General features: G+C 45.7%; 1 protein-coding gene across 1 annotated transcript in view; it reads left to right on the top strand.

Moving 5' to 3' along the window:
• The window catches only part of cacna1eb (calcium channel, voltage-dependent, R type, alpha 1E subunit b), a 301,888-nt gene that overhangs the window by 203,482 nt on the left and 82,473 nt on the right, over positions 1 to 15,933 (top strand). The window contains exons 19-20 of the mRNA XM_073815042.1: positions 12,809 to 13,528; positions 13,645 to 13,919. Of these exons, the coding sequence (XP_073671143.1) occupies positions 12,809 to 13,528; positions 13,645 to 13,919 (995 nt within the window). The remainder of the gene's footprint in view (positions 1 to 12,808; positions 13,529 to 13,644; positions 13,920 to 15,933) is intronic.

The raw sequence follows: 15,933 nt of genomic DNA, 5'->3' as shown, positions 1-15,933 counted from the left end.
ATAAACCCAAAACACAAGTATAACAAAACACCAGATAACAGGGACACATGGAACACGTTACATAGCCCCCCCTCAAAAGGGCGGCTTCCAGACGCCCACCAGAAAACACTCAAAGTTTATAAGTCCAGGTGGCCGGTGGCATGGAGGTGGACCCGGGGGAGGGATGGTGGGCCAAGGCCATGAAAGTCCAAGGACCAGGGCGGAGCCGCAGGCGGAGACTGGGACCAAGGCGGAGCCGCAGGCGGAGACAGGGACCAAGGCGGAGCCGCAGGCGGAGCCGCAGGCGGAGCCGCAGGCGGAGACGGGGACCAAGGCGGAGCCGCAGGCGGAGACGGGGACCAAGGAGGAGCCGCGGGCGGAGACGGGGACCAAGGCGGAGCCGCGGGCAAAGCAGGCAGCCAAGGCGGAGACCGGGACCAGGGAGGAGCCGGCAGAACCGGCAACCAGGGCGGAGCCGGCAGAGCAGGAACCCAGGGCGGAGCCGGCAGAGCAGGAACCCAGGGCGGAGCCGGCAGAGCCCAGAGTGGGACTGGATACCAGGGTGGTGCTGGTGGTACCAGGAACCTGGGTAGAGAGGAACAACAGAGAGAGGCCCTCTGGGCCTAGTTAGACAGGGCAGTGAGTTCACCTATAGACATCTCGGACCAGACAGTGAGGGCAAAGAGATTGGGGATAGTCATCTTGGGACATGCAGAGAGTTCAGCACTGGCCATAGTCTTGGTGACAATAAAGAGTCTCTGGGGCATCGCGGTGGCCACACTAGCTGACCAATGTGGCACAAGGGACTCACTCGGCACAGATGACTCACTCGGCACAGATGACTCACTCGGCACAGATGACTCACTCGGCACAGATGACTCAATCAGCACAGGGGAATCAGAAGACTCACTCGGCTCAGGGGAATCAGAAGACTCACTCGGCTCAGGGGAATCAGAAGACTCACTCGGCTCAGGGGAATCAGAAGACTCACTCGGCTCAGGGGAATCAGAAGACTCACTCGGCTCAGGGGAATCAGAAGACTCACTCGGCTCAGGGGAATCAGAAGACTCAGGGAACTCAGAAGATTCATGGGAATCGGGGGACTCGGGAGATTCACTCGGATCAGAGGACTCGGGAGATTCACTCGGCTCAGAGGACTCGGGAGATTCACTCGGCTCAGAGGACTCGGGAGATTCACTCGGCTCAGAGGACTCGGGAGATTCACTCGGCTCAGAGGACTCGGGAGATTCACTCGGCTCAGAGGACTCGGGAGATTCACTCGGCTCAGAGGACTCGGGAGATTCACTCGGCTCAGAGGACTCGGGAGATTCACTCGGCTCAGAGGACTCGAGAGATTCACTCGGCTCAGAGGACTCGGGAGATTCACTCGGCTCGGAGGACTCACTTGGCACAGGTGATTCACTCGGCTCAGGGGATTCACTCGGCTCAGGAGATTCATATGACTCGATGGGTTCCTGGGAAGCATCATAAGAGACAGAAGAGCAGTACACGGACCACACACTCCACAGAGCCATGCCAAATATGGAAATTACTGAGTGCAGAGAACATACCTCAGATTTAGTATGCACCACGGAGCTGGAAACCACAGTATGGGGCACCCCGGCCACCCGTACGGATAACAATGGTGGAGGTGCTGGAGGGTTCATCAATGCAAGTTGGTGAAGTGGAGTGGGTGTGGCAGGCATTTTGTGAGTTTGTTCGGGTATGGGAGCCATCTTGACAATGGGTGTAGGTGTTACTACCGCACCTTTAACTACTGGAACGGTGGTGATGGTGGCTTTTTGACGAATCGAAGCTGGTATGGTTGTGGCAAACTCGAACACTGGGACAAGATTGACAACAGCGAACTGAGGTATGTAGTGGGATGAAGTGGCGGCCATCTTGTGCGCGGGCACTGACACAGGGGAAACAGAACTCAGGGAATTAGCGTCCGCACTAACAGTGGCTTGCTCGGGCATGGATTTCTTCCTTCGTCGCCGGTGTTGTGAGCAACGCGAGGGGGTAGCGTTCACTGGCACGGAAGTCTCAATATTCCTATGCACGGAGGCAGCAGACCGGAACTCAAGTGTTTCTGGCGTGAGTCGTGCATACCTCCTGCTCCGCTTGTCCATGTAACGGACGAATTCAAAGAACTCCATCTGTTCGAGCTCCGCCATTTTCCACAACGGCAGAGGTTCGTCCAAGCAGTTGTTGAAGGCGTAGTTTGTCTCCGTTTCGTTGTAGCCCAAACCAGACGCCAATGTTAAGAATACCTGAGCGAGACTATTCACAGACTGCCCCCGCTGACGGAGGGCGTCTAACTCCACTGCTCTGTCCCACAACTCCTGCTCCGTGGAGGGAGAACAAGCCTGAATTTGAATGCTGCCAACACTCTGCATGCTAACACTAGTAATATTCCAGGGGATTTGAAAAAACACGGGGGATGATGAATTGCTGCTGGATCCTTAATGGTGGATTGTTCTGTCACGGGTGAAACCCGGTAAGACAGGATGAGGCGAGATGCGGATCCAAATGCAGTTTATTCCAGACATGTAAAAGTAAACAAGGCCAAAAACAAGAGCTAGAAACACACAAGGGACAGCGACATCATACAACAATCCACAAACACAGAATGAATAACAGGGTATATATGCATGACTAAGACCAATGACAAAGCAGAAACAATCAGTAACTAGGACAACACACAAGGGGAGAAGCATGATCACAATGAATATCCATGGTTACAAACAAGGGGGCGGAGACACTAATTAACACAGGGAGATACAACTGGGAACAAGGGTATACATGAACACAGGTGAAACACAGGTACACAGAGACATAATATAAACCCAAAACACAAGTATAACAAAACACCAGATAACAGGGACACAGGGAACACGTTACAGCTACTACTTTAATTTAACACTCTGGGGTCGACGAGAGGCGCCGCAAACTCTTTATTTTTCAATCACTCCGCAAAGAGACTTAAATTACTCTGCTGATTTTTGACATACAGATATGATTTATACATCATTTAAAACGTTAAAGTGTCTAGTTTTTTCTGTCCACTCCCAATAAAAACAGAATGTTGTGCTTTTCGCAAAATTAAGAAATGCGTTTTGTTCTCTCTCCCTCAGTGAAGTTCTTTCAGAAACGCGTCAGAAAAATAAACTGTAACTTAACGAATACTTGTCATAGAAACAAAAGATAAATGTCTACATAATGCTTGGAATGTCTCCTTTTAAATTATGTAAGTGAGATTGAAAACAGATAATGTCATTTGATGTAAACTGTATGAGAAGGAGGAGAGGTACCGTCTTTCTCCTGATACCTGTTTAATTGTAATGAGATGAGATCGCCACACCCCCGCGCCATTCAGTAAACGAGCAGAAACATCCATATGCATAACTCGTGCCTCCTGCAATCAATGGATACGCAATCCACAATCCAGTCACTCCATTCCTTGTTGTTTCATCCGATTGCACCAAACATGACATTTAAATCCTTATTTACTTGCGTATGTGTGTCAGTATCTCCAGGCGTGAGTGTTTTCTTTGTTCTTCCGTCAAACACATCACGCGATGGGAACGCACATACACAAACACACCAGTCAGGAAACTCGACGCGCCTTTTGGTATTCTTATAAAATAAGCGATTGCAAACAGTACAATCCTTATTTAGTTGCGTCTAAGCATTTATCTCTGCACAGCAAGTTTATTAAACACAGGATCACTCGTATGTGCACACATTCACTGCTTTCATAACACGTGAGGTAATGGCAGCGGCTGTAAACAAACATTGATAAGTTTATCACACTTTTCCCTTGTTGTGTTTCTACTATAATGATTACAAAAACACAAATAAGAGTCCAGACAATGATAGGCAGTTGTTCTTTTGAGCTTTTTACTGCACAAAAGTAAACCTCTCGCTGGCCAACCAAACACTAACCCTGTGTTCACTTTACGATGACCAAACAGTTCCTTTACCATGATTAGGCTACTATGGTTTTAAAAAGGTAACTTATACTTGTGAAATTAATAAAAAATATTTCAATAGAAATATATATATATTAAATATCCGCGGCACAGATATTTAATGAGCGGCAGGTGCAGTTATCAAATCAGCTTTTTAGCTTCGAAAGCTGGCAGTGACACTGCTCACGAGAAGCTGCTCTTTATCTTGAAAGGAATAGATCTCTGCGTGTCAGTTGGTTGGGCGAAGGCACCACAGCGGGGCTCGCGAGGGTTTCCACCTCTTTCTTTTGATCTAAGTGATCTCTTTCACACTTTTTAGTTGAGTGTGTGCGTTCTCCTCCCTGTGTGCTTCATCAACTACACAGCTAAAAGAGTGATTTCCCCTAAAAGAGCTACAGTTGAACTTGCGTCTTTTTAAAGACAGCCGTTCACTGCTCACGGGCGTTAAAGCATCTTTTTAAAGATGTATTTTCGTCCGTGTTTGACAGTTGGATGCGGCAAGTACATGGGTCCTCGTGATGGACACGATCGCTGTCTCTCATGTCTGGGTCTCCAGCATGCTGAGGTGGCTTTCGTGGGAGGGACATGCTCCGCTTGCGAGAGCCTGACTCTTGCGGATCTGCGGGGTCGTGTGGCGTTTCTCCATTGCTGATCGCCCCTAAGAAGGCGGCTGTGAAGCTACGGAGAGACGACCTCCGCCTCACGGTGCTGAATCTGTCAGCTGGTTCGTCCAGCGGCTCTCAGCTACCGGATCCGCAACCATCTGAGGTTCCGATGGAGATGGAGAGTGCGCGTTCTGCGTCGCTTTCTACCTCTGTCGAACCTCCCGAGGATTCATTATCTGTCGTAACATCGGAGGGGGGCCATCATTTTCGGACGTTGATCTGGATCCTCTCCCTCCTTCGGGAAGGGTTGCGGTTCCTGATTTCGACCCAGAGATGACAGCCATGCTCGCTCGGGCTGCGGAGGCGGTCGGGTTGGAGTGGAGAGCTCCTCCCCCTCCCATACCGTCCCGTCTAGATGATTGGTACTTTGGGGCTGCACGGGCTCGGAGGAGGACCGGGTGGGGAATCTTTGGTTTTCGTTAATTTCCGTTCCACCGGCTTTTCAGCCGGCACCCACAAAACCACAAAAAGAGCGAATTCCTCTTCCTCCTCCAGGTCTTCAGAGGCACTCGGGTGTGACGGATGGGCTTATAACTCTATGTCCTCCCTCTCCTCTCTGGCCAGCGGATGTGTCGAGCGCACCGAGACATCTTTGTCAGAGTCTTCCCCTCGCAGCCATCCATCAGCGGAGTCAGGTGAGTGCTCATTCACACAATACACATGTCAACGCAGCCCAAGAGAGCGCGTCATCGAGCAACGCTGTTCCGCTCGCCGCGGGTACTACGATTGTGCCGTTAATTCCCCTCGCCCGGTATCTGGAAGCTTGGCAGCAACTTCCCAGTCCGTCGCGCTGGCTATTACGCAAGATCCGTCTCAGCTATGCGATACAATTCGCCCGGCGACCTCCCAAATTTATGAGCATTCGTTTCACTATAGTGAAACCCGTTCGATGCGCACGGGTAGATCTGTTTGCATTTCCAGAAACAACCCACTGTCGCCTATTTTATTCACTGAACGAGGGAACACTCGGTGTGGATGCATTGGCACACAGCCGGCCGAGAGGTCTTCGCAAATACGCATTTCCCCCAGTGAGCCTCATTGCAAAGACATTGTGCAAAGTCAGGGAGGACAAGGAGAAAATTCTTTTAGTTGCTCCATATTGGGCCACCAGGAGTTGGTTTCCATCGCTCACTCTCCTCGTGACAGCCCCTCCCTGGTGGATTCCCCTGAGGAGGGACCTTCTGTCTCAAGAAGGGGGCACATTATGGCACCTGCCCCGATCTGTGGAACCTCCATGTGTGGTCTCTGGACGGGGCGCGGAGGTTTTCGGTGATTTACCGCAGGCGGTATCTAACACCATTTCTGCAGCGCGAGCGCCGTCTACGAAACAGGCGTATGCGCTGAAATGGAAGCTCAACGAGAGGACCCACGGGAATGCTCTATCAGTATTGTGCTTTCATATCTTCAGCTCCGCTTGGAGAAGAGGCTGTCACCATCTACTATTAAAGTAGATATTGCAGCGATATTCGCGCATCACTCACCCATAGACGGTAGATCTGTGGGTCAGCACGATCTGGTCATTAGGTTTTTAAGAGGCGCACGGAGGCTGAATCCTTCGCGCCCCCCCTCTATTCCTCCTTGGGACTTGTCCATGGTGCTGAAAGCCCTTCAGGACGCCCCTTTCGAGCCTCTGCGGACGGTGAGCGTCAAGTTTCTCAATATTGAAAACTTTGACGCTTCTCGCATTGGCATCTATTAAAAGGATAGGGGATCTTCATGCATTTTCGGTCAACGATTCGCGCCTTCAGTTCGTGCCGGCTGAATCCAGCGTTACACTGAGACCCCGGCCGGGCTACGTGCCTAAAGTTCCCACCACTCCCTTTAGAGATCAGGTGGTGAACTTACAAGCGCTGCCTTTGGAGGAGGCAGACCCAGCCATGGCTTTGTTATGTCCTGTACGTGCACTACGTGTGTATGTGGATCGCACTCTAAGCTTTCGGACCTCAGAACAGCTCTTTGTTTGTTATGGTGGTCAGCAGAAAGGGAAAGCTGTCACTAAACAGAGGATGTCTCATTGGATTGTGGACACAATCGCCCTGGCTTATGAGAAACAGGGCATTCCTTGCCCTTTTGGTTTGAGAGCCCATTCAACCAGAAGCGTGGCTTCATCTTGGGCTTTGGCTCATGGTTCCTCGCTTTCAGATATTTGTAGAGCTGCTGGCTGGGCGACACCTAATACATTCAATAGATTCTACAGTGTTCGTGTTTAGCTGGTATCCTCTCGAGTTCTCTCGTCAGTTCAGTGAGAACATCGAGGACGGGCTTCTGTGTCGGCTTGGAGCCTTTCTTTTCGGTGCTGCACAAAGGCACCATTATGGAAGGCAGTTAAGGCAAAAACGTTACACAAAAGTTTTTTGTCTCCTCCACCGCTTGGTGGCCGGTGTTGCGGAGCATTAGCTGCCAGCCTCTCACTAGATGTATCCTTAAGAACCTGGGTGAGGCTAGCGCCCATATTGCGCCCCCTAGTGGTTTCTTTGTGAGTATTTCCGTGGAAAGTTTCTGATTTACCCCCTTTTTCCTTAGCGGAGTTCGTTCCATGCCTCTCTAGTGTGGCTAAGAGAGTGTATTTCTTAGACCTCGAGTCTTTTTAACCATCGCCTTAGTGGTAGACCCCTAGAGGGTTTCTTTCCGCAGCGATCTTAGTCCCGCCTAACGAGTTCGCTTCCCAGTTCGGCTAGTCACTATTGTGGGTTAAGGAACAAGTAGTAACCGGCCTCTGCTTCAACCCTATTTCCGTCTCTCTAAAAGAGGAGAGCCGGAGGGTTTACGCAGGCACTGGAAGGGTCAGCTTCAGTGGCGCTTTCGTAGGGATTCCCAATTCGTCGGTCACGACGTGATGTCGTAGTGACCGACTGAAAGGGAACGTCTCGGTTACCCCAGGTGAAAAAGTAGTACACTTCCATAGTGTACTTAAAGTGCTTTATTTTCGCACACTATTTTTGTACTTAATATACTAAAAATTCATCTTTAGTACTTCTTAAAATGTTCTTAAAATCATCTAAGTGTACTTCACTGTGCTATTTTGAGACACCATAAATATGAACTAAAATGTGCTAAAAATGTATTTAAAAAATGTATTTAGATACCACTTTTAGTAAACTTGAACCCATCTTTGTATGAAAGTTGAGTTCAAGTTTAATTCAAGTGTTAAGTAAATACATTTTTTAATACAGAGATAATATGTTAAAAATGTATTTTAGTTCATATTCATGCTGTCTCAAAATAGCACAGTGAAGTACACTTAGATGATTTTAAGAACATCTTAAGAAGTACTAAAGATGACTTTTGAGTATATTAAGTACAAAATTAGTGTGCGAAAATAAAGCACTTTAAGTACATTATGGAAGTGTACTACTTTTTCACCTGGGACATATGTAACCCTCGTTCCCTGAAGGAAGGGAACGGAGACGTCACACCACGTCGCCACAGTTTGCTGTTCCACTGCTGATACCGGCCGGACCCTTTCCTTCAGTCCAGCTTTCTCAGCAAAAAATAGCTGATTTGATAACTGCACCTGCCGCTCATTAAATACCTGTGCGGCGGAGCGGCGCCGGCAGATGCAATTATCTGCATGCCAAGTTCATTGGCGTTTTAAAGGTTTCTCAAAGCAGATAGGTCACCCGCGAAGCGGTTCCCAATTCCCAATTCGTCGGTCACGACGTGACGTCTCCGTTCCCTTTCTTCAGGGAACGAGGGTTACATATGTAACCGAGACGTTTTGAAAAGTCTTGGGAAAACATGTTTAGAATGAGTTTTGTGGTCTTATATCAGTGACTTTTTTTGATTTAGTGACTTATATTTTTGCTTTTTCAAAAACCACCCATAAACATTTTTCTCTCAAAAATACAAACATGTACATACATGTTGATTATAAAATATTGTAGCCCAGTTTGTGCTGAACACAGTGTTATGAGACTTTTGCCATTAATATGTTTTTGAGCAACTGAAAAAAGCACAAATGTCAGTGCATGTCAAAACTTCCCCAGGGCCCTAAAAACCCTGTAGACCCCAGAGGGTTAAGACAATTATCTGAAAATGTCTAGCTTTTAAAAATCATTAAAGGGCACACAGCATGAAAATTTCTCTTTGTGAGGTTTTTGAGTTCCCCCAGCCTGTTTATGTTCCCCAGTTGGTTAAAAACGTTGATAGGTGTAAACTGAGCCCTGGGTATTCTGCTCTGCCTTTGAAAAAAGTCAACTCAGTTGAGCCGTTCAGGAATGTGCCTTGTTGTGTCATCAGAAGGAGTGAGGTTACAACGCCTTTCTCTGCTTTGCCTTCTTAGAACATTTTCTCTGTGTTTGCTGGATTAAATATTAAGGGGACAAGCTACAGGTCAATGCTGGATTTGCAGAGAGACTTCGTTTAAAAAGCATTCCATCATTATTGGATCCGAGCAGAATGGCACAGCAAACTTATCTGAGTAAAACACTTTAGTACTATTGGTGGCTGGCTGGCGGTGACTTCTCTTCCGAGAGTCCAAATATGTTTTCGGAGTGTCATGTGTGTTGCTCCTGATTCCAAAATATGTGTTGGTTGTGTCATGTTGCACACGACTGAAAAGGGTTTGTGATAAAATACACACGTGTGTGTGTGTGTTGTACACGGGTTTATGATAACAGTTAATTGACGCTCACGTTAACAAAATACTTGCAAGACACTCAATCGTAAACTCATGATTGAACATGAGATCAAGTGAGTATTGAAAGCTAGTTTGACTACGAAAAACTTTTATCCAATCATAGCAGTGGGTGTTTACCTCCAAGTCGTCAATGCAGCCTGCCCATCAAAACCGAGCATTTCTCAAGTCAGCCTCAAAACAATAAAAAACAACTGAGCCATGTGCCCTTTAATGACAAACTGCTGTGAGAGTGCTGTATCTCATATATATTATTGACAGAAAATAAACTTGATAATTAAATCAATTAATTATGATGATCTTTACTATTATTTACCAACCAATAGAGAATTGCACTAACTTTACATTATTATAACAAATGTGCTTCATATACACAAAGTAATGCAACCAGGGAAAAACTAGCAATCAAAAATCAAGGGTCAAGAGTCCAACTAAAACAAACAATGATAACCATCATGGTGACTTTAAATGAAACGACGCATCAACATCTAAACCTAATAAGTGAATTATGTTTCCTTTCAGTTGGTCTCTACAATGTAATTTCGTGACTGACGAATTGGGAACTCAATTAAAGAGACCAATCTACTTCGAGAAACTACTAAAACGGCACTACTACTAAACTATGAACTTGGCATGCAGGTATTTTCATCTGCCTACGTCACCCCGTGAAAGTCCAAGCAGCCCTGAGACGGGTGACCTGGAGATTGAGGGGATCACACTTCGGGAGGTGGTGACAGCACCATTCCCTCCCCCGGAGGAGGACCGGGTGGAGAATTTTTTGTTTTGTTTTGTGTGTGTTCCGCTAGCTTCTCAGCCTGCACCCACAAACACACAAAAAGAGTGCATTCCCACTTTTTCTCCAGGTCTCCAGAGAAATGTGAGAGCTGTGAGCGGGCCCATACTCGTTCACCCCCCTCTTCCTCCGTCACCAGCGGGTGCTTCCGGGAGTCTGGGTACTTCGTTCCAGAAGCCCGACAACCATGCCACCCTTTAGCAGATTCAGGTCAGTGTTACACCACACACCGTCGATGTTCATGCTGCTATGGCGCCCACACCGACAGCCACCTTTGCTTTGCTCGGCTACCCCACCGCGGGTACACCGGTGGTGCCGTTAATTCCCCTCATTCGGTGCCTGGGCACCTGACAACAGCTTGCCAGGCCGTCCAATTGGTTATTACGCACGATCCGCCTCGGTTATACAATTAAATTTGTTCGGCACACCCTCAAATTTTCAGGCATTCGTTTCACCATGATGAAAGATGCCAACACACATGTACTGCGTGAGGAGATCGCTGTCCTACTGGCAAAGGACGCGATAGAGCTGGTCCCTCCAACCGAGATGATGACAGGGTTTTACAGCTCGTACTTCATGGTACCCAAGAAAAGCGGTGGGTTACGTCCGATCTTGGATTTGTGTCTACTGAACCGTGCACTTCTAAAAATGCCTTTCAGTATGATAACGGCGAAAAGTATTTTCCAATATATTTGCACCCAAGATTGGTTTGCAGCCATAGACCTGAAAGACACGTACTTTCATGTGTCCATTCTCCCTTGCCACAGGCCGTTTCTCCACTTTGCTCCACGTTTATCCAGCTGCTGGTTGCGCGACACCTAACACATTCCACTGCCTTGGCAGCCTCCACATTGCGTCCCCTACGCGAGGTTCCTTTGTGAGTATTTTCTGTGCGGATAATCCTACTAACCACTTTTCCCTCAGTAGAGCCCGCTCTGTGTCTCCCCAGTATGTCTTATTACTGCCTATTATGTCAACCCATCGGTTGTTCATATCATGTACCCCCCATTTACCCCTCCAGGGGGTGTCTTCCGTAACGTTCCTACTCCACTCAGTCAGGTCGCTACCCAGTTTGCTGGTTCACTATCGTGGGATAAGGGACAAGTAGTGATTGGCTTTCTGTGCTAAACCTTATTTTCATCTCCTTAGTGGATTCGGAGGGTTTCCGCAGGCACTGGAAGGGTCAGCTTCAGTGACGCTTTGGTAGGGATTCCAATTCCACAGGTCACGACGTGAAGTCGTAGTGACCAACTGAAAGGGAACATCTCGGTTAAGGATGTAACCCTCGTTCCCTGAAGGAAGGCAACGGAGATGTCCCGTCGCCACAGTTTGCTGTTTCACTGCTGAGTTTGGACGGGCACTATTGCTCTGCTTTTTCAGCAAAAATAGCTAATTTGGTAATGTGTACCTTCTGCTTATATACCCACGCGGTCGCGCATGCCAAGTTCATTGGCGTTTTAGTAGTTTTTCGAAGTAGATTGGTCTTTATAAGCGAGTTCCCAATTCGTTGGTCATGACGAGACATCTCGGTTCCCTTCCTTCAGGGCACGAAGGTTACATGATTTACTGAGACGTTTCAACCGCAATATTTTTAGAGATCATTCAGAAATAATGTTTTATAATAGTTTAAAATAATAAAATGCAATGTTTCTCTATCATCTACATAACAAGCAAACAAGTCAATATAAAAACAGGTGTTGTTTTAAACATTGTGTGAACATTAAAACAGGACATTGTCAGAACGTTTGAAAATGGTAAAATGTAACATTCCTCTAACGTTCAGACAACCCAGAAACATTCTTTGAACGTCTAGAAAACTGGATACTTTTTATATTGGCAGAATGTTTTTGGGAACGTTGGGAACTTTCTTAGAATGTTTTTGTTAGCTGGGTAGATGGAGCTGAAATCACAGACCACAAGAACCAGGCACACAGGTATGAACTTTTCAAATCCAGTTACCAGTTCAGAGCAGTTTTTAAGTATTTTTTTGGAACTGTTAGTTGATACTTAACCAAGGTTAGTGTAAAAGACAACAGCATGAGGAAACAAGCACAGGGTAGTGGATTCTCAGTGTAGCCTCAAACAACAATGAATGGAAACCTATTACAATGTTAAGAGCCATCAACGCAAACACTTGACAACTGCTAAAACAATACTTTGTAAGATGTATCACATTGTAACACACTATATAAGCTTAATGTAAAACATCTATTATGCATTTTGCACATACAGTATATATAATGTGGCATCAATGGTGTTGCAGAGCAAAAGAACCCTATAGGCTTTAACGCTTTTTATAATATATAAGTAAATTTGAGTGCAGTGTTGTGTGCATTCTGGCAGCATGGATTGTTTAATTCACATGATCTACATATACACTAATGGTTTATTTTCAATTAATCATTTATTTGACTTCAAGGACAGCAAAAGAATATGCATAATTGTAAGTAAAACTGTGTTTATATATCTTTTTATCTGTGGGGTCTGCCATTAACATTGTCTATGCATTGTCCATCTCATTAACACTGCAAGTTATATGCTGACCTCCAAACCTTTTGTGTGTGCTCTGTTTGTGTTTGTCTTGTCAGTCCATAACAAATCCAGTTCCTCTGTTTTCTTGAATGCTCTTTATTTAGCCTGAACTGATGGCCATTGTGTTTTATTCTGATTTTCCAGAATTTATCACACCCTCCTTGAATTATAATTGTGTATGTTGGAAATTATATAGCTCATGTGACCGACATGTGTCCTGTTCATGCAGGAGGAGGAGAAGGCCGTACTTGTATAGGAAACGTGCTATCCACCGTGGTCGACCATCCCCTTCAGAGGCAGAGGAGGAACCTGCTGTACAGCAAAAGGAAGAACAGCCTGTGAATGCTTTTGCTGGCCGCCGCGAGAGACGCAAAAAAATTAACATGTCTGTTTGGGAGCAACGGGCAAACCAGCTGCGGAAACGGCGGCAAATGGCCAGCCGTGAGGTTCTGTTTGGCAGTCCCACAGAGGACCAGCAGGACACTCCAGTTAGCGAACATAACCAACACCATTGCTTGTCCACTGAAACAAGCCCTTTAAACTTGCCAGAATCACCAGTGTCTGTGGTGATGCCCCTACCAGAGCCACCAATGTCCATCACCATCCCTCTGCCTGAACCTCCAGAGTCCGAGCCAGTGACCCTGAAGGGATCCGGACTCGAGGATAAGCCAGGTGTCAATAATCATCATTCCAATCCAGAAGGAAGGCATCGCGTAGCAAGAAAGTTTCGAACTGCTGCAGGCGCGGTGGAGGGGGGAAGACATAAACGCCACAGACACCGAGAGCCCAGAAACACAGAGAATCACCAGCAGTTTGCTTACAGCGAGAAACAGTCGGCTAAGGATGAGGGTAAAATTGAGGAAACACAGTCCAAAAACTTGGGGCACATCGAGGAAACCGAAATAATCCTGTCTGCCAAGTTAACTGAGAATCATGATGAATGCGAAAGGTAAGAATGCCATTACTTTTTGTATTTTGTATTATGATTATTTTTTTAGTATTGCCTTTAAAAAAATATGCAGTCATAGGGTTTATTATCTTAATTATACCTTTATGATTTTTTAGTCACTTTGTGGGAGATGCGGAAGGGGTTTCCCAAGTGTCTTGTCTTCAAGAACTTCGGTGTATGAATACTGGAATGGAGGAGCAAGCAGAGAGCCAGGAAAACCAATTTCTGAGGCATAAAGAGGTCATTTCATCAGAATTTGACTATATTTCAGCCGAAGTCCAAGACATTGACAAAAATGTTGGCTATTTAAATCAAGATGAACATAAAACAGGAACCAGCATCAAACGAGATACATCATCTCAACCCTTGTTGGAAATGACACCAATGACTGGTATTTCATTCATTCCTTTATATTTGTCTGTTTATTCATTTGTTTATTTGTCCTAAATTCAATCTATGTATAGAGCGTGCCTTGACTGTCTTTAGCTGTCTTTAATCTACTTTTTATTATATTACAATACTTATCAAACACTAACATTAGATATGTGAAATTAAAACCATTCAAATGTGCTTGGAGTGTTTATGTCCTATGTAGTAGTAAGTCATAGTAATTCATAACAATTATCAAGATAGGCTAGTCCATGGATTGCAGAAGTGCAGACACTGTCAAGAAAAGTTTCAACGTGAGACCTGGGACACTGCCCTGATGAAAAAAACAGCATACCAGCAAGACCAGCATATGTTGTATTTTGGTGCTGGTTTGCTAGTGAACACCAGCTAAACCAGCATCAGCACCAGCATTCGCACAAGCTAAACCAGCACCAAACCAGCATTAGCACCAGCTAAACCAGCAACAAACCAGCATTAGCACCAGCATACCATGCTGGTCATACCAGCAAGACCAGCATATGTTGTGTTTTGGTGCTGGTATGCTAATGACCACCAGCTAAACCAGCATAGACCAGCATAATACCCATGCTGGTCCATGCTGGTTTGATGCTGTTTTTTTCAGCAGGGTGAGATGTTCAGCATATGAAATTATCTGTTGTTTGATACACTGCCGTAATCAGGAGAATAAGATGTGTCTAGTAATGTTCAACACGTCATTTGACACAAATAAGATGTTTCTGGTTGTTTTGGTAAGAATTGACTGTTGAACCAAGTTGTCTAGTGAGGTTATGATGACGCCAGTTACCAGAAACCCAAAAACTTTTGTCATGCCAAGGTTCAGTTTTGAAAAGCAAGCATAGGTACGAACTCAGATGTTGGTGTGCACTTGCTAAAATGACAGGGAAAGCTGCATTTCATTTACAGTGCATTCAGAAAGTAATTAACTTTTTTATTTTTTTTATGTTGCAGCCTGATACTACATTTCAACTCATTTTTTTCACTCAGTACCCCATAACGAGCAACTGAAAACAGAATTTTAGAAATATCTGTAAATTTATTAAAAAGAAAAAAAACCTGAAATATTTCATTTACATAAGTATTCAGACCCTTTGCAACAACAGATGTTTTTTCACCTTTATTGGAATTCATATATGGTAAATTAAATTGATTGGAGATGATTTGGAAAGGCACACATGTCTCCTTCTCCTTAGTGCAAAACATAAAGCCCTGCTTGGAGCACCTGAGGGACTCTCAGACTGTGAGGAACAAGAATCTTTGGTCTGATAAAAAACCATGATGGAGTTGTTTGGCCTCAATTCTAAAAGCTATGTCTTTAGGAAACCAAGCACCGCTCATCACCTGTCCAATACCATGCCAACTGTAAATTATTCAGCACCAGGGACTGAGAGACTAGTCAGTTTTAAGAGAAAGCTGAATGGAGCAAAGTACAGAGAATCCTCAATGAAACCTGTTTGACAGCACTCAGGACCTCGGACTGGGCTGAAGGTTCACCTTCAAACATGACAGTGACCTAAAGCACATACCCTTGACAACACAGGAGTGACTTAGGAACAACTATGTGAATGTCCTGAAGTGAACCAGCCAAAGTCCTGACTTGAACCCTATCGAACATCTATGAAGATGTAGAAAAACAACACTTACTTCACACACTTGCAGTGCCCGTTATGGTGGGTTGTATAGTTGCAACAGCATTAAAAACATGTTAACATGTCTGTGATGGTTACAGATTTTCCAGGCTGTAGGGTTTCATGTTTTTGGTGGTGTCTCCTCTTTTTGAAGCCGAATTGATGGCTGTAGAGCAGTTTGCTGTGTGAGCCTGCTAAATATGGAGGAAATGTTTCCAGTGATGGATGTGTTGATGATATGTGGAAGGTTAACCAGGAGTCATGGGCAGGAGTACTGTTTGGCTGGCTCCTGTCACGATTTAGAAGGCAGAACCCAGATGTAGGTGTAAATTAACAAAACAGGTTTATTTGGGGTACTTGATAAACAAA

This window comes from Paramisgurnus dabryanus, chromosome 6, assembly GCF_030506205.2.
Source record: "Paramisgurnus dabryanus chromosome 6, PD_genome_1.1, whole genome shotgun sequence".
Taxonomy (NCBI): Eukaryota; Metazoa; Chordata; class Actinopteri; order Cypriniformes; family Cobitidae; genus Paramisgurnus; species Paramisgurnus dabryanus.
The sequence above is the reverse complement of the archived record's forward strand: the minus strand, read 5'-3'. Positions and strand labels throughout refer to the sequence as shown.